Consider the following 25,397-nt stretch of genomic DNA (forward strand, 5'->3'; position numbering starts at 1 on the left):
TTAAAAAATAGATAAACAATTTGGGAAAGAAAGATCTGAAATTCAAACTGTACATGAATGGCATGAATATTACAATCTTTATAACTTCCAATGAGCTATCAGTCGTGAGCAATATATCCCTTTGTAGCTGTTATACTATTGTTCATGACTAAAAGTGGCACTTCTCTTACAGATTTCTTCCCATCTCTAAAATCTGACTAAGAAAGTGGTTCCTGGCAATCTCACCTTTGTGCCACACTTCCATCTTGAATCTCCTGCACAAATATGCCCAGTTCACCTCTATATTCGCTCTTCAGGCCAACTACACTGAAGCCTAGACCACCGCTTAGAGGCTTCACAAGTTCTATGGTTTCAACAAGGCGTCCCTGTAAGAAAACCAGCACCATTTTGAAACAAATTCAGAAGCAATGTGGTTTCAAAGTTTGTGCATGTTTAAAGAAACAAATTACAAATAAACAAACCAGGCAGGCAACAAATAAATCCAATAGAGGCATAACGAACAGGTCCTGTTCTGATCACTGTGGTTAGGCAGTCTGGGCATCCCACAATGAAGCATCTCTTCACTCTTATGTTTTGGGACTAAGTACAGTTACCTTTACATATCTACCAGCATGTTCACTAACCAAATTTAGTGCCAAATCACAGTTTGCAACCATGCAAAAGTGAGTTAGGAACTTGCGTTTGGGGTAACTACAGTTAGTGCTAACATTTGAGAGGCAAAGCTCATAAAAATGGAGAAAACTTGTGGCATGTTCCTAATCCCCTAGCACAGGCACATCCAACTCCCAAGAGACTGCAATCTGCTCCCAGTATAGGAAAACTGGCAGTGATCTACCCACTGTCGTTAGAGAAAGGAGGAGCATGCGTGGGGTGGCTAGGTGGGTGAGTGGGAGGAAGGAAGGAAGGAAGGAACGAAGGAACGAAGGAAGGAACGAAGGGATTGCCCAGAGTTGTTTAGTTTTTTTTAGGGAGTGCCCCAGAGTTGTTGAGCTTTTCGGGGGGACGATTGCACAGGGTTGATGAGTTTTTTAGGGGAGAGTACCATGAGCTGTAGAGCTATTTTGGGGGACTAATGCACAGGGTTGTGCAGTTATTTTTAAGGGGGGGTGCCATAACTCGCACACCAAACAATCCACAGCTTTGAAACGCACACGGCGACAAAACCAACTTTCATCTCCCAAATCGCCAGCAGCGGGCACCTAATGACTGCCCGAGGGGTGGATACATTCATTGCCCACTACAGTTGGATCCCTCTTAGGAATGCACAATGGACCGCAATCGACCACGATCATCCAGGGATCTGCCTGTAGATTGCAGTCAACTGGTTTGACATGTCTGCCCTAGCAGAAGGCCACAGTGCCAGAAAGTTAATTCAAGTTATGAAGTCCTACCTGTGCCATATTTCTGATCAGTAGTTCAAAGTCATCACTAGCAGACTTCACAATAATCTGAGGAGATCGGGCAGCTGCTTCTAGCCCACTAGAAAGACTGCCATTCTGCTGAGCCAACAGATAGGATTCATTCGGGAGTGAAGTTTCCACAATAGCAGCATGATGAGAAAGCTGTAGGAGCTCGCCAGATGAGGAGATAGAAGGTGCAACATGTACCTAAAAAATTATGCAACATTACTGGATTTTAGTTGTGAAGAACACAAGAACAAACAGTAACTGGGCAAAACACACAAAACAAAATAGAAAAAGCCCTCACATAAACCAACATTGGAGGTTTATCATGCCCTTAATGATACGACACATGTTCAAAACAGAGTTAAAACACTACAGAAGTCATGAAACAAACCAATGGAACACTGTATGATAAATGTTGTACACACTGGTGGCTTAAGAGTCAACTGTAATTGAAATTTAGTATAACCACACATTGGCTTTCTTAGTGGCAGTTAATAAGTTATCTTGGTGGGGGGACATGAGGGCACAGAAAATGGCATGTAGACGATAAGATTTTTAGAAGGAAAACAATAAAGGGGGTTTTGGCAATAGTTTGAGAAGAAATATAAGGAAGTGGTGGACAGAGAAACCTGAGCTGGAATGGCATAAAATTTATAACCAAAGACTAGAAAACGTAAGTGAACATTACCAATTGCTTTACCACATAGACTGAGAAAAATATACACTGGGTGTTGGACAAAGACTGAAGGTGTGGCTCCTCAAATGCAGATTTGAAGCCTATCTGGTGGTCTCACTCATTAATAAAGAAATATTGGGAAAAAGTAATCAGATTAATCACACTAATGACCCTTTAGGTTATACCATTAAATCCTTGGACAATTTGATTGGGCTATCTAGATGGTCACATTAAACCCCAAATAACTGGTGTGGAATTTATTAACTGTTGTCAATCTGTCAGTAGCTCAAATATGCAACAACAAGCAACCACTTATGATAAAAGAATAGCAGAAATGGTTTGAAATGGTCCAACTGCATCAAAGAAAACAAAAAGGGGGAAATTTTAGAAGTAAATTACTTCTGTAGATTGAAGGTATAAAAAAGAGATATGGTATGGCTACAGATAACTATAATAGCTTTTCCCAATTATTTCTGATATATGAACAGAATGTTATATATTTATGTACTTGTGTTAGGTATTGTTAGGGATTGATTAGCTGCTTGTGCGTAAAAACGTGCTCCCTCAGAGTTTGTGCGACCCCACAAACCTCCGTGTGTGACGGAGCTCCTCAGACATGTCTGCTCTAGTCACTAGTAGAGTCCGACAGTGGCTGTCTGCGGAAGCGTTTCCAGCAAAGGAGCTCCTTAACGGAAACGCGTCTCCTGGACTCACGGCGTGACAGTTTCCGGCGAGGTGTGGGTCTCCCTATGGGAGACTCAGATACCTCCCCACTGTTCTCGCTGGAAGCTTCCCTGAGCCCTCCCTCCTGCTCGCATTCCCTCAGAGACCCACTCCTCCCCCTGCTGGTCCCTGCTTCAGCTGTTGAGTCTCTTTCTTCCTCCCTGAGTCCCTCCACCACCTGATGCTCCGATGGCAGTTCCCTGACATCCACCTCCCCTCCAGGGCCCCCCTCACCCCCTCCCATTTCCTCTCCCCTGGGAGGTGAAGGGCTAAAACCCCGAAACGAATCTTCCTCATCTTCCGACGTCTCGAACAATTCCCTCCATCGATCGTCGTCCTGGCTCGCTGAATCCTCTTCCTCTTCAGAATCTGGGAACCCCTCCAACTCCTCTTCCTCGTCGGTGGTGGCAAAGTATTCCCTTCGGAACCTCGCTACAGGCTGAGGTTTACGTGGGAACCTCTGATGAAAAGTCTCTATTAAAACTTCGTCATTGACATCCTCTGCCCTAACCCAGGTGTTTTCCGACTCCGGTTCCCCTTCCCACATTACCAAATACTCTACTTGATCTCCCTTCCACCTGGAATCGAGGATCTCCGCTACATGGTAGCTGTGTTCCTTCTCCTCCATTGCTGGTCCCCTAGTGACCCTCCCTTCACTGTCTCCTCTATACGGTGACAGCAACGACCTGTGAAAAACTGGGTGCAGCTTCATGTGGTTCGGTAACCGGAGCCTGAAAGCCACTGGATTGACCTGCTGCATGACTTCAAACGGACCCAGCCTTTTGGGTCTTAATTTCTTACAACCTCCTTTGAACGGCAACCCTTGGGTTGACAGCCACACCTGGTCCCCCACCCTGATGCTTTCACCTTCCCTTCGGTTTTTGTCTGCCTGCCTCTTATATTCCTCCTTAGCCCTGTTTAAGTTGAGTTGGAGCTGGCGATGGATCGCTTCCATTTCTTCAACGAACTGTTCTGCAGCTGGAACGCTCCAGTTCTCCCCCTCCCCCCCGGGAAGGCTCTGGGATGGCACCCGTGATTAGCCAAAAAGGGGCTCATCCCCGTGGACACGTTCTCTGCATTGTTGTAGGCAAATTCTGCCAACGCCAGCTTCTCCACCCAATCATTCTCTCTGTCATTAACATAACACCTCAAATATTGTTGGAGAACCCCATTTGCTCTTTCCGCCTGCCCGTTGGTTTCTGGATGACGGGCCGTTGAAAAATTAACCTCTACATGCAGTAAGCTCATGAGCTTCCTCCAGAACCTGGAAGTAAATTGTTTCCCTCGGTCTGAAACCACCCTCAAGGGGGCGCCATGCAACCGAAACACATTCTCTACAAACAATTTGGCTGTTTCTTCTGCTGTGACCGCATGTGAGCAGGCTATAAAGTGGGCCATTTTAGTTAACAGGTCTACTACAACCATGATGGCTGTTTTCCCTCTAGACCTTGGCAGATCAGTCATGAAATCTATTGCCACTGCTTCCCACGGTCTTTCAGGTGTGGGCAGTGGTTCTAATAAACCAGCCGGCGCCCGCCTCTCCCCCTTGGCTCTTTGGCATTGTTCACACCCTCTCACATACTCCCGCACATCTTCCCTGACCTTGGGCCACCAAAATTCCCTGGTAACCAGCCACATGGTCTTGTGTTGCCCAAAATGCCCTGCTGTGGGGCTATCGTGCAGCTGCTTGAGTACCTTCTCCCTCAATTCCCCTTCAGGTATATATAACGCTCCCTTATAATACAATGCCCCGTTTCTCTCCTCAAAACCACCGGATTTGTCTTCCTCCCTCCTGAGATCCCTGAGTTTGTCCTGGGCGTATGCATCCTGCACCGTACCCTCTACCAATTCCCTTTGCCCCACCAAAGTCGCCCCACACACCCAGCGGTCCTCTGGAATGATATGGGTTTCTTCGGGTGCTCCCTCCCCCTCCAAATATTCAGGTTTGCGTGAGAGAGCGTCCGCCCTAACATTCTCTGGGCCTGGCACGTAACAAATCTCAAAGTTAAATTTGGAGAACTCCTGGGCCCATCTCAACTGCCTTTGGTTGAGCACTCGCGCAGTTCTCCAATACTCTAGATTTTTATGGTCCGTGCACACTTGCACCTTATGTTGTGCACCAACTAGCAGATGCCTCCATCTCCGGAACGCCTCATGAATAGCAAGAAGTTCTCGGTCGTACACCGTGTAGTTCCTCTCGGATTTGTTCAGCTTTCGCGAAAAGAAGGCACACGGTCGCCACTCTGACTCCTCCTTCCCCGGCTGCAGAAGAAGCACCGCCCCTATGGCTCTGTCAGATGCGTCTGTTTCAACCCTTAGCTTCTTTCGTAAATCCACATGCAGAAGTTGTTCTTCAGAGGCGAAGGCCCTTTTCAGCTCCTCAAACGCTCGCTCCGCCTCCGCCGTCCATACAAACTTCTTTTTACTGCTGAGACAGTCAGTGATGGGCGCCGTCAGATGGGCGAAGTTGCGGATGAACTTACGATAAAAGTTTCCAAACCCTAGGAACCTCTGCACATCCTTCTTGGTTTTGGGTGTTTTCCATTCCAGCACTGCCTGTACCTTGCCGGGATCCATGGCCAATCCCTTGTCTGACAGGCGGTACCCCAGGAATTCCACCTCCTTGGTATGGAACCGACACTTCTCCAGTTTGACCCACAGCCTGTTGGCTTGCAGTCTGCTCAACACTTCTCTGACGTCTCTCACATGTTGCTCCTCATTCTCCGAATACACCAACACATCATCTAGGAAAGCAACGCAATTCTTGTAGAGCAAAGGGCCCAGTACGTGGTTCATAAAAGATTGAAAACACGCTGAGCCTGCTTGTAATCCAAATGGCATAACGAGGTATTCAAATGCCCCCAAAGGGGTAAACATGGTGGTTTTCCATTCATCCCCTTTCCTTATGCGTATCAGGTTGTACGCCCCACTTAGATCCAGCTTTGTAAAAATCTTTCCCTTCCTCACCCTGGTCAAAATATCATCAATTCTGGGCATAGGGAAAGCCACCGGTTCAGTCACTGCATTTAACCTCCTAAAATCGCATACAAGTCTCGGCTTGTCCGCGTTTTTTTTGTCCACAAAGAACACTGGGCTACCCCCTGCTGCTTTGGACTCTCTGATGAAGCCTCTCTTCAGGTTCTTGTCAATAAACCCTCGCAACTCCTGCATTTCTCTGTCTGACATGGCATACAACTTGCCCACGGGAAGCTGTGCTCCAGGGAGTAAATTGATCTGGCAATCAAAGGGTCTATGAGGTGGTAGTTGGTCAGCTTCCTTCTCGCTGAACACGTCGCTGAGATCTGCATACTGTGGTGGTACCTTCACCTTCTCCATTACTTCAGTCCCTGCTAGGGTGGCTTGGGCCCCTGCTGAACCCTTTTCCCCTTTGCAGTGTTCTAAGCAATGTGCTGAACCAAAGGACACCACTCTTTGATGCCAGCCAACCAGCGGATCATGTAGAGCTAGCCAGCTCATTCCCAAAATAATGGGAGCGCCTCCCAGGGTGGCCACATTAAACGCTATCAGTTCTGTGTGCCTTGCCACCCTCATTATCATTGGGACAGTCTGCAAGCTGACTCCTCCTCCCAACAACTCCCTGCCATCAATCGTGGTCACCTGCAGGGGGTTGCTTAAAGGGATAGTCTGTATCTGGTGTTCAGCAGCAAACTCCTTGCTCATAAAATTGCAGGAGCTGCCTGAGTCCAATAGCGCCTTTATTTTTAGGGGGTGCCCATTTTGCAGCTCTAGCGACACTTCAATCACTAGAGCAGGTCGAGGAGCTTCTGGCACGGGCACTTTCACTGCTCTTTGGCCTGGCTGCAGTGCCCCGATTGTGGCAACCAGGCGTTGGCTTTTACCTGCTCCGTTCCCCCCTGTTCTCCCCCCTCAACAGCTCCCACCATCCCTTGCCATTCCTTCCTCTGGGGGCAGACTCTGGCAAAGTGGCCTGGCTGTTGGCAGAGATAGCATTTCCGGGGGCCCTTTCCCTCCTTCTTAGCCCCCTCGCTGGTTTTTGAAAATGCGCGCGCGCGCGCTGTTCCGATTTCCATCGGCTCTGCCGGCGGGAAAGCTGGCTCAGGAATGTCTGGAATGCGGAACTCCTTCCAACGTTCCCCTCTCCCTTCCCGCCTCTCCAAGGCTCTTGCCTCCTGCCGCGCTCCTATGGTCAGTGCAGATTTGGTCAGCTGATCCATAGACTCCGCCCTGGGGCTCCGTGACAGCTCGTCTTTCACCGCCGAAGAAAGACCTTCTTCAAATAGCATTTGAATGGGTGCCGCCGATAAATCCCAACTCAGTCTGTGAATCAGCATGGTAAACTCAGTCCAGTATTCACGGACAGATCGACTTCCCTGCTTACAAGCCATTAGCTGTCTGCGCACCGCCCCTTCCTCAATATCGCTGGAAAACATGATATCCATTGCACGAAAGAACTTCCTCGTGTCCTTTAGTATGTCATTGTGCGTTGCCATTAGGGGTCGAACCCAGTCTCTCGCCCCTTTCTCAAGATGCCCAATTACAAAAGCAACTCGCGATTCCTCATCAGGGAACTCATCGAACTGCACATTAATGGCATATTGCATCTCTGTCCTAAAGGCATGGTAATCCTTGGGGTCCCCCCCAAATTTTTGCACCAATCCTGGTACCTTTCTGGGGAATTGAGTGGCTCTCCCCTTCTTGTCTGCATCCTGAGCCCTTCTCTCCTCCAGCCTCGCCGTCTGCAGCGCCAGTTGGACCTCCAACGCTCGGTATCTATCTTCCAAGCTTGGACCAGCTCCAGCCCCCGCTCCTCCGGTTCCGGTTGGTTCGCTCATGATGCTTTCTCTTGCACAGGCAGCGTACAGAGACTGTCGGACTGCTGTTAGGGATTGATTAGCTGCTTGTGCGTAAAAACGTGCTCCCTCAGAGTTTGTGCGACCCCACAAACCTCCGTGTGTGACGGAGCTCCTCAGACATGTCTGCTCTAGTCACTAGTAGAGTCCGACAGTGGCTGTCTGCGGAAGCGTTTCCAGCAAAGGAGCTCCTTAACGGAAACGCGTCTCCTGGACTCACGGCGTGACAGTTTCCGGCGAGGTGTGGGTCTCCCTATGGGAGACTCAGATACCTCCCCACTGTTCTCGCTGGAAGCTTCCCTGAGCCCTCCCTCCTGCTCGCATTCCCTCAGAGACCCACTCCTCCCCCTGCTGGTCCCTGCTTCAGCTGTTGAGTCTCTTTCTTCCTCCCTGAGTCCCTCCACCACCTGATGCTCCGATGGCAGTTCCCTGACATCCACCTCCCCTCCAGGGCCCCCCTCACCCCCTCCCATTTCCTCTCCCCTGGGAGGTGAAGGGCTAAAACCCCGAAACGAATCTTCCTCATCTTCCGACATCTCGAACAATTCCCTCCATCGATCGTCGTCCTGGCTCGCTGAATCCTCTTCCTCTTCAGAATCTGGGAACCCCTCCAACTCCTCTTCCTCGTCGGTGGTGGCAAAGTATTCCCTTCGGAACCTCGCTACAGGCTGAGGTTTACGTGGGAACCTCTGATGAAAAGTCTCTATTAAAACTTCGTCATTGACATCCTCTGCCCTAACCCAGGTGTTTTCCGACTCCGGTTCCCCTTCCCACATTACCAAATACTCTACTTGATCTCCCTTCCACCTGGAATCGAGGATCTCCGCTACATGGTAGCTGTGTTCCTTCTCCTCCATTGCTGGTCCCCTAGTGACCCTCCCTTCACTGTCTCCTCTATACGGTGACAGCAACGACCTGTGAAAAACTGGGTGCAGCTTCATGTGGTTCGGTAACCGGAGCCTGAAAGCCACTGGATTGACCTGCTGCATGACTTCAAACGGACCCAGCCTTTTGGGTCTTAATTTCTTACAACCTCCTTTGAACGGCAACCCTTGGGTTGACAGCCACACCTGGTCCCCCACCCTGATGCTTTCACCTTCCCTTCGGTTTTTGTCTGCCTGCCTCTTATATTCCTCCTTAGCCCTGTTTAAGTTGAGTTGGAGCTGGCGATGGATCGCTTCCATTTCTTCAACGAACTGTTCTGCAGCTGGAACGCTCCAGTTCTCCCCCTCCCCCCCTGGGAAGGCTCTGGGATGGCACCCGTGATTAGCCAAAAAGGGGCTCATCCCCGTGGACACGTTCTCTGCATTGTTGTAGGCAAATTCTGCCAACGCCAGCTTCTCCACCCAATCATTCTCTCTGTCATTAACATAACACCTCAAATATTGTTGGAGAACCCCATTTGCTCTTTCCGCCTGCCCGTTGGTTTCTGGATGACGGGCCGTTGAAAAATTAACCTCTACATGCAGTAAGCTCATGAGCTTCCTCCAGAACCTGGAAGTAAATTGTTTCCCTCGGTCTGAAACCACCCTCAAGGGGGCGCCATGCAACCGAAACACATTCTCTACAAACAATTTGGCTGTTTCTTCTGCTGTGACCGCATGTGAGCAGGCTATAAAGTGGGCCATTTTAGTTAACAGGTCTACTACAACCATGATGGCTGTTTTCCCTCTAGACCTTGGCAGATCAGTCATGAAATCTATTGCCACTGCTTCCCACGGTCTTTCAGGTGTGGGCAGTGGTTCTAATAAACCAGCCGGCGCCCGCCTCTCCCCCTTGGCTCTTTGGCATTGTTCACACCCTCTCACATACTCCCGCACATCTTCCCTGACCTTGGGCCACCAAAATTCCCTGGTAACCAGCCACATGGTCTTGTGTTGCCCAAAATGCCCTGCTGTGGGGCTATCGTGCAGCTGCTTGAGTACCTTCTCCCTCAATTCCCCTTCAGGTATATATAACGCTCCCTTATAATACAATGCCCCGTTTCTCTCCTCAAAACCACCGGATTTGTCTTCCTCCCTCCTGAGATCCCTGAGTTTGTCCTGGGCGTATGCATCCTGCACCGTACCCTCTACCAATTCCCTTTGCCCCACCAAAGTCGCCCCACACACCCAGCGGTCCTCTGGAATGATATGGGTTTCTTCGGGTGCTCCCTCCCCCTCCAAATATTCAGGTTTGCGTGAGAGAGCGTCCGCCCTAACATTCTCTGGGCCTGGCACGTAACAAATCTCAAAGTTAAATTTGGAGAACTCCTGGGCCCATCTCAACTGCCTTTGGTTGAGCACTCGCGCAGTTCTCCAATACTCTAGATTTTTATGGTCCGTGCACACTTGCACCTTATGTTGTGCACCAACTAGCAGATGCCTCCATCTCCGGAACGCCTCATGAATAGCAAGAAGTTCTCGGTCGTACACCGTGTAGTTCCTCTCGGATTTGTTCAGCTTTCGCGAAAAGAAGGCACACGGTCGCCACTCTGACTCCTCCTTCCCCGGCTGCAGAAGAAGCACCGCCCCTATGGCTCTGTCAGATGCGTCTGTTTCAACCCTTAGCTTCTTTCGTAAATCCACATGCAGAAGTTGTTCTTCAGAGGCGAAGGCCCTTTTCAGCTCCTCAAACGCTCGCTCCGCCTCCGCCGTCCATACAAACTTCTTTTTACTGCTGAGACAGTCAGTGATGGGCGCCGTCAGATGGGCGAAGTTGCGGATGAACTTACGATAAAAGTTTCCAAACCCTAGGAACCTCTGCACATCCTTCTTGGTTTTGGGTGTTTTCCATTCCAGCACTGCCTGTACCTTGCCGGGATCCATGGCCAATCCCTTGTCTGACAGGCGGTACCCCAGGAATTCCACCTCCTTGGTATGGAACCGACACTTCTCCAGTTTGACCCACAGCCTGTTGGCTTGCAGTCTGCTCAACACTTCTCTGACGTCTCTCACATGTTGCTCCTCATTCTCCGAATACACCAACACATCATCTAGGAAAGCAACGCAATTCTTGTAGAGCAAAGGGCCCAGTACGTGGTTCATAAAAGATTGAAAACACGCTGAGCCTGCTTGTAATCCAAATGGCATAACGAGGTATTCAAATGCCCCCAAAGGGGTAAACATGGTGGTTTTCCATTCATCCCCTTTCCTTATGCGTATCAGGTTGTACGCCCCCCTTAGATCCAGCTTTGTAAAAATCTTTCCCTTCCTCACCCTGGTCAAAATATCATCAATTCTGGGCATAGGGAAAGCCACCGGTTCAGTCACTGCATTTAACCTCCTAAAATCGCATACAAGTCTCGGCTTGTCCGCGTTTTTTTTGTCCACAAAGAACACTGGGCTACCCCCTGCTGCTTTGGACTCTCTGATGAAGCCTCTCTTCAGGTTCTTGTCAATAAACCCTCGCAACTCCTGCATTTCTCTGTCTGACATGGCATACAACTTGCCCACGGGAAGCTGTGCTCCAGGGAGTAAATTGATCTGGCAATCAAAGGGTCTATGAGGTGGTAGTTGGTCAGCTTCCTTCTCGCTGAACACGTCGCTGAGATCTGCATACTGTGGTGGTACCTTCACCTTCTCCATTACTTCAGTCCCTGCTAGGGTGGCTTGGGCCCCTGCTGAACCCTTTTCCCCTTTGCAGTGTTCTAAGCAATGTGCTGAACCAAAGGACACCACTCTTTGATGCCAGCCAACCAGCGGATCATGTAGAGCTAGCCAGCTCATTCCCAAAATAATGGGAGCGCCTCCCAGGGTGGCCACATTAAACGCTATCAGTTCTGTGTGCCTTGCCACCCTCATTATCATTGGGACAGTCTGCAAGCTGACTCCTCCTCCCAACAACTCCCTGCCATCAATCGTGGTCACCTGCAGGGGGTTGCTTAAAGGGATAGTCTGTATCTGGTGTTCAGCAGCAAACTCCTTGCTCATAAAATTGCAGGAGCTGCCTGAGTCCAATAGCGCCTTTATTTTTAGGGGGTGCCCATTTTGCAGCTCTAGCGACACTTCAATCACTAGAGCAGGTCGAGGAGCTTCTGGCACGGGCACTTTCACTGCTCTTTGGCCTGGCTGCAGTGCCCCGATTGTGGCAACCAGGCGTTGGCTTTTACCTGCTCCGTTCCCCCCTGTTCTCCCCCCTCAACAGCTCCCACCATCCCTTGCCATTCCTTCCTCTGGGGGCAGACTCTGGCAAAGTGGCCTGGCTGTTGGCAGAGATAGCATTTCCGGGGGCCCTTTCCCTCCTTCTTAGCCCCCTCGCTGGTTTTTGAAAATGCGCGCGCGCGCGCTGTTCCGATTTCCATCGGCTCTGCCGGCGGGAAAGCTGGCTCAGGAATGTCTGGAATGCGGAACTCCTTCCAACGTTCCCCTCTCCCTTCCCGCCTCTCCAAGGCTCTTGCCTCCTGCCGCGCTCCTATGGTCAGTGCAGATTTGGTCAGCTGATCCATAGACTCCGCCCTGGGGCTCCGTGACAGCTCGTCTTTCACCGCCGAAGAAAGACCTTCTTCAAATAGCATTTGAATGGGTGCCGCCGATAAATCCCAACTCAGTCTGTGAATCAGCATGGTAAACTCAGTCCAGTATTCACGGACAGATCGACTTCCCTGCTTACAAGCCATTAGCTGTCTGCGCACCGCCCCTTCCTCAATATCGCTGGAAAACATGATATCCATTGCACGAAAGAACTTCCTCGTGTCCTTTAGTATGTCATTGTGCGTTGCCATTAGGGGTCGAACCCAGTCTCTCGCCCCTTTCTCAAGATGCCCAATTACAAAAGCAACTCGCGATTCCTCATCAGGGAACTCATCGAACTGCACATTAATGGCATATTGCATCTCTGTCCTAAAGGCATGGTAATCCTTGGGGTCCCCCCCAAATTTTTGCACCAATCCTGGTACCTTTCTGGGGAATTGAGTGGCTCTCCCCTTCTTGTCTGCATCCTGAGCCCTTCTCTCCTCCAGCCTCGCCGTCTGCAGCGCCAGTTGGACCTCCAACGCTCGGTATCTATCTTCCAAGCTTGGACCAGCTCCAGCCCCCGCTCCTCCGGTTCCGGTTGGTTCGCTCATGATGCTTTCTCTTGCACAGGCAGCGTACAGAGACTGTCGGACTGCTGTTAGGGATTGATTAGCTGCTTGTGCGTAAAAACGTGCTCCCTCAGAGTTTGTGCGACCCCACAAACCTCCGTGTGTGACGGAGCTCCTCAGACATGTCTGCTCTAGTCACTAGTAGAGTCCGACAGTGGCTGTCTGCGGAAGCGTTTCCAGCAAAGGAGCTCCTTAACGGAAACGCGTCTCCTGGACTCACGGCGTGACAGTTTCCGGCGAGGTGTGGGTCTCCCTATGGGAGACTCAGATACCTCCCCACTGTTCTCGCTGGAAGCTTCCCTGAGCCCTCCCTCCTGCTCGCATTCCCTCAGAGACCCACTCCTCCCCCTGCTGGTCCCTGCTTCAGCTGTTGAGTCTCTTTCTTCCTCCCTGAGTCCCTCCACCACCTGATGCTCCGATGGCAGTTCCCTGACAGGTATGTCTGGGGTCCCAAATCGTAGTGCGTCTGCATTTAATATTCATATTGATTTTCAAATATATTTTCATTGCTTCTTTTATTCCTTATATTACACTTTCCTTTATTACCATTTGAATTCTATGGAACATAAGAAATAAAAGAAGCAATAAAATTACAATTAGAAATCACACAGCATATAGCACAACACATTACAAATGCTATAGCCAGCAGAAACCAGCTGAAAGAAGCAGTGGTCCGTAGGATTATTTCTAAACTTTGGGGAATATAGCACCAGGAGAAGATCTTAGACATAACAAACGAAACATTTGGATAGATCATTCTATAGCAGCCTAAGGGCTATTTTGGGTGCATCCACTGTCAAAAGACAGAATGCTGGGAAATATGGCTTAATGTTCTCATAAGGAAAACAAAGGCCATCTTTCTTGGAATATAAAATGGGGACAGGCTTCAATGCTTTTAACAAATCACAGCTCTTGGAAGCTCATCAAACTATTACTTCTCCCCTCTCTTAGGGAACAACATAGCATGCTTCTGCTAATGCAATGAAACTGCTTTAGAAAGAAAATATTTCTCTCTTACTACCCTTCCAAAGGTAGAATGGGAAAAAGTCAAAGTGAATCAATGATTTTTAATATATATATAAAAAATGGATTGTTTTAATTTAAATTGGATTTTGTTTTAATTTAAATCAATCTTTTTAATTTAAATTGGATTTTTAAAACAAAATGCTTTTGGAGGAAAAAAATCTTTCTAAAGATAGTTTTCTATTTAAGTTACATTATAGTCCAAAGACCATCAGGAAATAAGGATTTGTTTTAAGTTTTTCATGTGTGCTGAAACTCAGTCTAAGTTTTTTTAAAAAAGTTTAACCACATCAGTTAACAAATTTGGATACATATACTATAATGTTATTGTTTGAGTCAAATTGTTTAAATTGTTATTAAGGAAATGATTATTTTTCTCCTTCCAATAAAGTACAGCAGAAAAGTTGTCCAAATATAAACAGGTAACTTATTAAACCTCACAATAATTTCATAATTATCTGTGTATGTATTTCTAACAGTATAACCAAATCAGTAATTTTTGATATAACTGTAAAAACTATTCCGAAACATTATTATTCCAAAAATGAAACCTTCATCTGGTTGTAAATATTAAGATTATACCAGCAGGAATGCCTTTCTGTAAAATAAAATAAAAAAGATTTAAACCAAGTCTTACTGACTAATGATTTAAATCGTGATTTAAATCAATTTGATTTAAATCAAATCCACCCTAGAAAAAGTGGAGCACAGCTTCCTAGTATGCCTTTAGATCAGCTGCAGAAGAGAAGAATGAAAACATAACCTTAATTCATCTAATTCAAGATTCTAAGACTTCTTGCTGTTGTTTTAATAACGCTTTAGTATAGACTATGGTAGAGTTCTGATGTTTTATTGACTACTAACTCGTCCATAGTAATTGATAGTGGCACTCCACTCTAATGATCTTTATTCTTAAAGCTAATTAAAGAAATTGAGTTGCATGTTCAAAGGGGATTAGCTTAATGTGAAAAGACTATGTCAGACAAAGTGGCTTCTGGTTACTGCATTACAGCGCAGCAGAGGGGGTAGGTAAAACTAAACCAAACACAAAAACGAGAGAGTAACTCAGGTGTATGGGGGAAAAAATATTTTAGCCACTGTGAATCCAATTGGCCAATAGTAAACAATTTAAGTGGCATGACAGCTTCAACTCATGCAGAATGACACTCTTGTATAAGTACCTGTTCAGTGAATACACCAATTGTTTCTGTAACACTTTCCAACATTCAGTGTGTCCTACATGTCTGGCCTCTTCCACAACCACCCTGTGAGGGCTGAGACACAGCGACTTGCCCAAAGCTATCACATGAGCGTCACAGTCACATAAGTATCTGAATCTTGACCTACTGTACTACTCTGGCTCCAGCTAGGATTAGCGCCTTTCCCTCAAGAAATCCCCAACAGCTTTAGAAATGAGCAGGAATGGAACACATGCCATTTTTCTCTGCACAGAGATACAGTGATGGGAAAGATGGTCTGATTAATTTCTGCCTATTAAATTCACCAGTTCGGGGCAAAGGGCCTTCTGTCAAGGAAAAGGTGGCATTCCCTACTCTCAAACTGATTCTTCCTGGCCCTATTCACATGCACTTGGAGTCAGGGGCACCAGAACCACACAGCTACAGCTTACGTGTGAATACCTAGAAGGGACATGGGTTAAACCACAGAGCCTAAGGCTTGCAGATCAGAAGGGCAGCGGTTCGAATCCCCGCGACAGGGTGAGCTCCCGTTGCTTGGTCCCTGCTATTGCCAACCTAGCAGTTTGAAAGCATGTCAAAGTGCAAATAAATAGGTACCGCTCCAGCAGGAAGGTAAACAGCGTTTCCGTGCGCTGCTCTGGTTCGCCAGAAGCAGCTTAGTCATGCTGGCCACATGACCCGGAAGCTGTACGCCAGCTCCCTCGGCTAATAAAGTGAGATGAGCGCCACAACCCCAGAGTCATCTGTGACTAGACCTAATGGTCAGGGGTCCCTATACCTGTACCTTTTTACCTAGAAAGTAAAGTAAAGGTAAAGGACCCCTGGACGGTTAAGTCCAGTCAAAGATGACTACGGGATGCGGCACTCATCTCGCTTCAGGCCAAGGGAGCCGGCGTTTGTCCCCAGACAGCTTTCCGGGTTATGTGGCCAGCATGACTAAACCACTTCTGGTGCAACGGGACACTGTGATGAGTGCCAGAGCGCACAGAAACGCTGTTTACCTTCCCGCCACAGCGGTACCTATTTATCTACTCATTTTTGAACTGGTAGGTTGGCAGGGCATTGTGGGAAATGATATATGGTGACATTAAAAAAAAAAAGATGTTTAAAGTAAGCCCAAAAAACCTGACACTGCTAGGGACAGAAATTCCAAAAAAGCTTGCTAAGTTGTTTATGTATGTAATTAAAGCAACTAGCATCCTTTACACTCAAAAATGGAAAAAGGAAGAAGTTCCTCCTCAAGAAGAATGGATAAGCAAAGTTATGGACTATGTCAAATCAACAAAGCTAACAGCTAAAATAAGAGAATCAATTGATGATTTTTTGTTTTTGTTTTTGGAAGAATGGAAGCCCTTTCCAGATTATTTGAACCAATATTCTAATTTGAAGAACCCATGAGCAGGATTTGAATTATGAGTAACAGAAAGAATTAGAGACTGTTGCATTACTATTTTTGTTTAAAAAAAAGAAAAGAGGGAAAACAGGATGCAACAAGAGGGGGATAAGAAAAACATATCAGAAAATGGGATGGGAAGTCAATAATATAAAAGAATATATTTTTAATATGTATTGGAATTGTAGGTGGAATTTCTGGAAGTTTAATAAAATAAATTGGGGTGGGGGTGGGGTGGGGAAAGAAACACAGGTGTGTGCTCATCCAGATTAAGTATTTCCACAGGAAACAATAGGACTCTCAGAGTGTGTGTATCTGCATGTGATTCAGTTCAGATGTGACATATTCTAAAGTAGCTCTCTGATCACTGCCACACAACAATAATGCCTTTTGTAGTTGTAAGTCATATTTTTCATTGCTTATAAACTGTTCTGCTTCACAATAAAAAAAGCCACCGTTAACTGCATGATGAGGTAGCTTTATAGCAAAGTGATTATGTATGTACTGTATGAAAGGAGCATAGCTTTGTTCTATAAATTGCCTTAAGCTAATTTGCCACAATTGCCTTTCCTTTTACTGTATATAACATCTGCAATATTGGCATAATTTGGAAGGAAACAAAAAAAACACACACCACCCTTCGAGGCCACAATATATGATAAAATGTACATTTGGGTAACTTTCATTGCAATCAAATGCTACTTTCTGTATTTTGTTTGAAATGTTACCCAATAAAAAAAAAATCTACTTCAGTTGCATTTATGGAATGTCAGCATTTTAGGCAACAAAATGAGAGTGAGCACTTATTTCAAAAACTTTTGCCTTAACTCGCACTGAAAGGAGCGAAGAGAAGGAGAGCAAGGGCAATAAAATTTAGGAGATCCCTGCTTGTTCTTTGTTCAATATGCATACTTTGGTAAAGCACTTCATCTGCAACCTACAGGAGCACAAGTTTTGCTAGTAAGGTGGAGCTAGGGTGTCAATGCATACAGGAACACATAAAGATGGGGTTGCTTTCTGTGCTTAAAATGGGTACTAACACACAGTGCCACTTAACCTGAGCTCCTTTGTGCCAGGTTGCTGCTGCATGTTGAGTTGGAGAGGGCAAGAGGTGAAGCAGTGATGAAGCTGGCATGCTGCAAGCACACCAGGAGAGCCAGTCCAGTGCTCCTGCTGGTGCATTGGCGCTGCACAAAACTTACTGCCTCCTCGCGCTCCCCTCTCCCTCCCAGTATGCAGACGCAACTCAGCTGAGGGGAGCTCAGGTAAGCGGCGCGGCCCCATTGCGCTGTCCACTGCTGAAAACAGGGATACTATGAGCATGGTTGAATTTATTGCCTTATATGTATAAAGAAAACTATGCAATTGGACTACCTGATAAAATAGCAATGGAAGTTGCACAAAACTCTTGGAAATTTGAACTGGTCTCAGAACCTCGTTTATATTTCTTCTTTTCCAACTTAAAAAAGTTGATGGCAACAGTGGCTTATGCCTCTAAGGAGTACCATATTTTTCCATGGATAACACGCCCCCATGTATAAGACTAATGCCATCTAGTGTCACATTTGTATAATGCATGCAAAACGCACTTAAAACATGGTATTTGCAGCTGAGTCTTGTGTCCAGCACCTTCTACACTGACTGTTTATAATTTCCCCAAGGTGGAGAAGGTGCTTAGCACAGTGATTTTAACAGAGGACTTCTGACTTGTGATATCTTTCTCTGAGAGCTCAGTTTCTTAATTGAAGGAACGTTGGTACAGACATGGTTCTTAAAAGCAGGAAGCACTGAACCAAGAGCAATCTGTGGCTGGGTAGAAAGACAATGGCAAAAGGATTTGGTGTGATCCACGCTGGATGGTTTGGTGTTCAGGGTAATTAAGTAGTTCTGCAAGTTACAGAACAATCCTGTGCAGGTCGACTCAGAAATCAGTCCTGCGTTCAATGGGACTTAGACCCATGTAAGTAAGCATGCATAATACCACAGCCTCAGGGTAACGTCAGAACTGCCTGCAACAGAACCAGTTGACCGGTTCTGCTGTTTTTCTTCACACATTTTTTCCCAGTGGACTACAAGATAAGCTCCAGCACTTTTTTTTTCCAGCTGGGGCTGTGCACAGGCTACAAATCAAAGGAAGGAAAGCAAGCATAGTTACATCTCAATGCAACTCCGGTTGAAGCCACTACAGAAAGAAAGAAAGAAAGAAAGAAAGAAAGAAAGAAAGAAAGAAAGAAAGAAAGAAAGAAAGAAAGAATCTACTAAGGAAGTAGAAACAGGACTTAAAAGGGGTGCACGTGAAGACAGGCTAGACCCCTTACACTGCAGTCAGTAATTTTCCACCCTGCAAAATCTATCTTCAAACTTGTATGAAAAAAATTTGAAGAATGTCACCCAGCCAAGGAAAGGGATTTTTCTCATTAGCACAGCTTTGAGCTTTTCCAGTGGAGGAGGGGAAGCAAGCACTGTTGGAGCGAAGGCTGGATTGCCAGCACTGAGTGGCGGTTGTGGTTGTTTTTATTTGAATATTTAAATATTCCAAATTATAAACAAAAGCCAAATGAAGACTTAAGAAGTTCGTTATATCACAAGAGCAGAATTTATTTTTATTGCTTTTAGTTTTGTCGTTGCTCCCTTATCTTCAAACACCGGGCTTTTGCTATGGCATCAGACTTAGAAAAACGGACAGAGTGGGAATGCTCAGAGGGAAAATGTGTGCTTGCTTTTAGCGTGCTGACATGCAAATGAGTGCTGAAGGCAAAGTACCAGTTTCTCTCTCTGAAAGAGAGAATTGATTCAGTTTGGTTTAGTCCCTAGCTGTTGGGATTTTCTTCCTACTTATCTTGCTTACTTTGCATTTTAAAATCCTCAACATAAGCAACAAATCTTGTTTATTTTAATGAAAAGGCTTACAAGGCAACCTATCAACAGGCATCTGAGTGCCAGTTATAAAACATCCACGCTTAAGTGAAATGTTCTAAACAAATAACTAAAAACTCCTGAAGCTTTGGTTCTTCCAGCCCTTTAGCACGCAGACAAGGAAGCTCCGTATCTCATCAAAGGAATTCTTTCCCAACTACGCCCAAAAATGCACGTTGTTTTTTTTTTTAAATACATAGCGCAGAAGAGTAAAGGCACTGTAATAATGATAACAGGGGGCTCAGAACGTAATAAGCCATATTATACGTGGATGAGCAAAGACGTTGTTGCTTCTAGCAAAAGGGAAAATAGAAGATTTTTATGTTTTCATTTCTTCAAAAGGTGGCTAATGGCTGAGATATGTAGCAGTAATACTAATGTTATAATAAATTTGTCATAACCCAGTCAGATGAGTGGGGTACAAAGAATAATGTTGTTGTTGTTGTTGTTGTTGTTGTTGTTGTTGTTGTTGTTGTTGTCATACTCGCTTCAATGCACCAGATTTAACTAAATAAAACAGATGTGTGACAATTGCCTCTATATTTAAACTATGACCAGCACCTCACAGATTTGTGTTCCACTCATTTGAGTGAAAAATAGGAATGTTAGACTACAAGTCTACACTCACCTGTGAGGGTTTGATTAGCTGCTTGTGCGTGAAAACGTGCTCCCTCAGAGTTTGTGCGACCCCACAAACCTCCGTGTGTGACGGAGCTCCTCAGACATGTCTGCTCTAGTCACTAGTAGAGTCCGACAGTGGCTGTCTGCGGAAGCGTTTCCAGCAAAGAAGTTCCTTAACGGAAACGCGTCTCCTGGACTCACGGCGTGACAGTTTCCTGCGAGGTGTGGGTCTCCCTATGGGAGACTCCGATACCTCCCCACTGTTCTCGCTGGAAGCCTCCCTGAGCCCTCCCTCCTGCTCGCATTCCCTCAGAGACCCACTCCTCCCCCTGCTGGTCCCTGCTTCAGCAGTTGAGTCTCTTTCATCCTGCCTGAGTCCCTCCACCACCTGATGCTCTGATGGCAGTTCCCTGACATCCACCTCCCCTCCAGGGCCCCCCTCACCCCCTCCCAATTCCTCCCCCCTGGGAGGTGAAGGGCTAAAACCCCGAAACGAATCTTCCTCATCTTCTGACGTCTCGAACAATTCTCTCCATCGATCGTCGTCCTGGCCAGCTGAATCCTCTTCCTCTTCAGAATCTGGGAACCCCTCCAACTCCTCTTCCTCGTCGGTGGTGGCAAAGTATTCCCTTCGGAACCTCGCTACCGGCTGAGGTTTACGTGGGAACCTCTGATGAAAAGTCTCTATTAAAACCTCGTCATTGACATCCTCTGCCCTAACCCAGGTGTTTTCCGACTCCGGTTCCCCTTCCCACATTACCAAATACTCTACTTGATCTCCCTTCCACCTGGAATCGAGGATCTCCGCTACATGGTAGCTGTGTTCCTTCTCCTCCATTGCTGGTCCCCTAGTGACCCTCCCCTCACTGTCTCCTCTATACGGTGACAGCAACGACCTGTGAAAAACTGGGTGCAGCTTCATGTGGTTCGGTAACCGGAGCCTGAAAGTCACTGGATTGACCTGCTGTATGACTTCAAACGGACCCAGCCTTTTGGGTCTTAATTTCTTACAACCTCCTTTGAATGGCAACCCTTGGGTTGACAGCCACACCTGGTCCCCCACCCTGATGCTTTCACCTTCCCTTCTGTTTTTGTCTGCCTGCCTCTTATATTCCTCCTTAGCCCTGTTTAAATTGAGTTGGAGCTGGCGATGGATCGCTTCCATTTCTTCCACGAACTGTTCTGCAGCTGGAACGCTCCAGTTCTCCCCCTCCCCCCCTGGGAAGGCTCTGGGATGGCACCCGTGATTAGCCAAAAAGGGGCTCATCCCCGTGGACACGTTCTCTGCATTGTTGTAGGCAAATTCTGCCAACGCCAACTTCTCCACCCAATCATTCTCTCTGTCATTAACATAACACCTCAAATATTGTTGGAGAACCCCATTTGCTCTTTCCGCCTGCCCGTTGGTTTCAGGATGACGGGCCGTCGAGAAATTAACCTCTACATGCAGTAAGCTCATGAGCTTCCTCCAGAACCTGGAAGTAAATTGTTTCCCTCGGTCTGAAACCACCCTCAAGGGGGCGCCATGCAACCTAAACACATTCTCTACAAACAATTTGGCGGTTTCTTCTGCTGTAACCGCATGTGAGCAGGCTATGAAGTGGGCCATTTTAGTTAACAGGTCTACTACAACCATGATGGCTGTTTTCCCTCTAGACCTTGGCAAATCAGTCATGAAATCTATTGCCACTGCTTCCCACGGTCTCTCAGGTGTGGGCAGTGGTTCTAATAAACCAGCCGGCGCCCGCCTCTCCCCCTTGGCTCTTTGGCATTGTTCACACCCTCTCACATACTCCCGCACATCTTCCCTGACCTTGGGCCACCAAAATTCCCTGGTAACCAGCCACATGGTTTTGTGTTGCCCAAAGTGCCCTGCTGTGGGGCTATCGTGCAGCTGCTTGAGTACCTTCTCCCTCAATTCCCCTTCAGGTATATATAACGCTCCCTTATAATACAATGCCCCATTTCTCTCCTCAAACCCACCGGATTTGTCTTCCTCCCCTCTGAGATCCCTGAGTTTCCCCTGGGCGTATGCATCCTGCACCGTACCCTCTACCAATTCCCTTTGCCCCACCAAAGTCGCCCCACACACCCAGCGGTCCTCTGGAATGATATGGGTTTCTTCGGGTGCTCCCTCCCCCTCCAAATATTCAGGTTTGCGTGAGAGAGCGTCCGCCCTAACATTCTCTGGGCCTGGCACATAACAAATCTCAAAGTTAAATTTGGAGAACTCTTGGGCCCATCTCAACTGCCTTTGGTTGAGCACTCGCGCCGTTCTCCAGTACTCTAGATTTTTATGGTCCGTGCACACTTGCACTTTATGTTGTGCACCAACTAGCAGATGCCTCCATCTCCGGAACGCCTCATGAATAGCAAGCAGTTCTCGGTCGTACACCGTGTAGTTCCTCTCGGATTTGTTCAGCTTCCGCGAGAAGAAGGCACACGGACGCCACTCTGACTCCTCCTTCCCCGGCTGCAGAAGAAGCACCGCCCCTATGGCTCTGTCAGATGCGTCTGTTTCAACCCTTAGCTTCTTTCGTAAATCCACATGCAGAAGTTGTTCTTCAGAGGCGAAGGCCCTTTTCAGTTCCTCAAACGCTCGCTCCGCCTCCGCCGTCCATACAAACTTCTTTTTACTGCTGAGACAGTCAGTGATGGGCGCCGTCAGATGGGCGAAGTTGCGGATGAACTTACGATAAAAGTTTCCAAACCCTAGGAACCTCTGCACATCCTTCTTGGTTTTGGGTGTTTTCCATTCCAGCACTGCCTGTACCTTGCCGGGATCCATGGCCAATCCCTTGTCTGACAGGCGGTACCCCAGGAATTCCACCTCCTTGGTATGGAACCGACACTTCTCCAGTTTGACCCACAGCCTGTTGGCTTGCAGTCTGCTCAACACTTCTCTGACGTCTCTCACATGTTGCTCCTCATTCTCAGAATACACCAACACATCATCTAGAAAGGCAACGCAATTCTTGTAGAGCAAAGGGCCCAGCACGTGGTTCATAAAAGATTGAAAACACGCGGAGCCTGCTTGTAATCCAAATGGCATAACGAGGTATTCAAACGCCCCCAAAGGGGTAAACATGGTGGTTTTCCATTCATCCCCTTTCCTTATGCGTATCAGGTTGTACGCCCCCCTTAGATCCAGCTTTGTGAAAATCTTTCCCTTCCTCACCCTGGTCAAAATATCATCAATTCTGGGCATAGGGAACGCCACCGGTTCAGTCACTGCATTCAGCCGCCTAAAATCACATACAAGTCTCGGCTTGTCCGCATTTTTTTTGTCCACAAAGAACACTGGGCTCCCCCCTGCTGCTTTGGACTCTCTGATGAAGCCTCTCTTCAGGTTCTTGTCAATGAACCCTCGCAACTCCTGCATTTCCCTGTCTGACATGGCATACAACTTGCCCACGGGAAGCTGTGCTCCTGGGAGTAAATTGATCTGACAATCAAAGGGTCTATGAGGTGGTAGTTGGTCAGCTTCCTTCTCGCTGAACACGTCGCTGAGATCTGCATACTGTGGTGGTACCTTCACCTTCCCCATTACTTCAGTCCCTGCTAGGGTGGCTTGGGCCCCTGCTGAACCCTTCTCCCCTTTGCAGTGTTCTAGGCAATGTGCTGAACCAAAGGACACCACTCTTTGATGCCAGCCAACCAGCGGATCATGTAGAGCTAGCCAGCTCATTCCCAAAATGATGGGAGCGCCTCCCAGGGTGGCCACATTAAACGCTATCAGTTCTGTGTGCCTTGCCACCCTCATTATCATTGGGACAGTCTGCAAGCGGACTCCTCCTCCCAACAACTCCCTGCCATCAATCGTGGTCACCTGCAGGGGGTTGCTTAAAGGGATGGTCTGTATCTGGTGTTCAGCAGCAAACTCCTTGCTCATAAAATTGCAGGAGCTGCCTGAGTCCAATAGCGCCTTTATTTTTAGGGGGTGCCCATTCTGCAGCTCTAGCGACACTTCAATCACTAGAGCAGGTCGAGGAGCTTCTGGCACGGGCACTTTCACTGCTCTTTGGCCTGGCTGCAGTGCCCCAATTGTGGCAACCAGGCGTTGGCTTTTACCTGCTCCGCTCCCCCTTCTTCTCCCCCTTCAACAGCTCCCACCATCCCTTGCCATTCCTTCCTCTGGGGGCAGACTCTGGCAAAGTGGCCTGGCTGTTGGCAGAGATAGCATTTCCGGGGGCCCTTTCCCTCCTTCTTAGCTCCCTCGCTGGTTTTTGAAAATGCGCGCGCGCGCGCTGTTCCGATTTCCATCGGCTCTGTCGGCGGGAAAGCTGGCTCAGGAATGTCTGGAATGCGGAACTCCTTCCAACGTTCCCCTCTCCCTTCCCGCCTCTCCAAGGCTCTTGCCTCCTGCCGCGCTCCTATGGTCAGCGCAGATTTGGTCAGCTGATCCATAGACTCCGCCCTGGGGCTCCGTGCCAGCTCGTCTTTCACCCCCGAAGAAAGACCTTCTTCAAATAGCATTTGAACGGGTGCCGCCGATAAATCCCAACTCAGTCTGTGAATCAGCATGGTAAACTCAGTCCAATATTCACGGACAGATCGACTTCCCTGTTTACAAGCCATTAGCTGTCTGCGCACCACCCCTTCCTCAATATCGCTGGAAAACATGATATCCATTGCACGAAAGAACTTCATTGTGTCCTTTAGTATGTCATTGTGCGTTGCCATTAGGGGTCGAACCCAGTCTCTAGCCCCTTTCTCAAGATGCCCAATTACAAAAGCAACTCGCGATTCCTCATCAGGGAACTCATCGAACTGCACATTAAGGGCATATTGCATCTCTGTCCTAAAAGCATGGTAGTCCTTGGGGTCCCCCCCAAATTTCTGCACCAATCCTGGTACCTTTCTGGGGAATTGCGTGGCTCTCCCCTTCTTGTCTGCATCCTGAGCCCTTCTCTCCTCCAACCTCGCCGTCTGCAGGGCCAGTTGAACCTCCAACGCTCGGTATCTATCTTCCAAGCTTGGACCAGCTCCAGCCCCTGCTCCTCCGGTTCCGGTTGGTTCGCTCATGATGCCTTCTCTTGCACAGGCAGCGTACAAAGACTGTCGGACTGCTGTGAGGGTTTGATTAGCTGCTTGTGCGTGAAAACGTGCTCCCTCAGAGTTTGTGCGACCCCACAAACCTCCGTGTGTGACGGAGCTCCTCAGACATGTCTGCTCTAGTCACTAGTAGAGTCCGACAGTGGCTGTCTGCGGAAGCGTTTCCAGCAAAGAAGTTCCTTAACGGAAACGCGTCTCCTGGACTCACGGCGTGACAGTTTCCTGCGAGGTGTGGGTCTCCCTATGGGAGACTCCGATACCTCCCCACTGTTCTCGCTGGAAGCCTCCCTGAGCCCTCCCTCCTGCTCGCATTCCCTCAGAGACCCACTCCTCCCCCTGCTGGTCCCTGCTTCAGCAGTTGAGTCTCTTTCATCCTGCCTGAGTCCCTCCACCACCTGATGCTCTGATGGCAGTTCCCTGACATCACCTAACTGAGGATCAGGCCCCTTGAACTCAATGGGATTTACTTCTGAGCGGGCATGTATAGTTCT

General features: G+C 47.8%; 1 protein-coding gene and 1 long non-coding RNA gene across 51 annotated transcripts in view; both read right to left on the reverse strand.

The window, feature by feature from the left end:
• MPDZ (multiple PDZ domain crumbs cell polarity complex component) overlaps window positions 1–25,397 on the reverse strand; it is a 125,559-nt gene that overhangs the window by 82,596 nt on the left and 17,566 nt on the right. For all 50 annotated transcript variants that reach the window (XM_083482143.1, XM_083482141.1, XM_083482138.1 and 47 more), the window contains exons 4-5: window positions 1,392–1,607; window positions 226–365 (exon numbers count right to left, since the gene is read on the reverse strand). In XM_083482143.1, coding sequence (XP_083338269.1) covers window positions 226–365; window positions 1,392–1,607 — 356 coding nt within the window. The remainder of the gene's footprint in view (window positions 1–225; window positions 366–1,391; window positions 1,608–25,397) is intronic.
• LOC310696642 lies at window positions 14,001–18,604 on the reverse strand. The gene is made up of 2 exons (XR_014520671.1): window positions 15,714–18,604; window positions 14,001–15,362 (listed from the first exon to the last, which is right to left on the reverse strand). It is a non-coding gene; the product is annotated as an uncharacterized lncRNA (long non-coding RNA).

The sequence above is a fragment of the Podarcis liolepis genome (assembly GCF_965112155.1).
Source record: "Podarcis liolepis genome assembly, chromosome: 17".
In the NCBI taxonomy this organism is placed as follows: domain Eukaryota; kingdom Metazoa; phylum Chordata; class Lepidosauria; order Squamata; family Lacertidae; genus Podarcis; species Podarcis liolepis.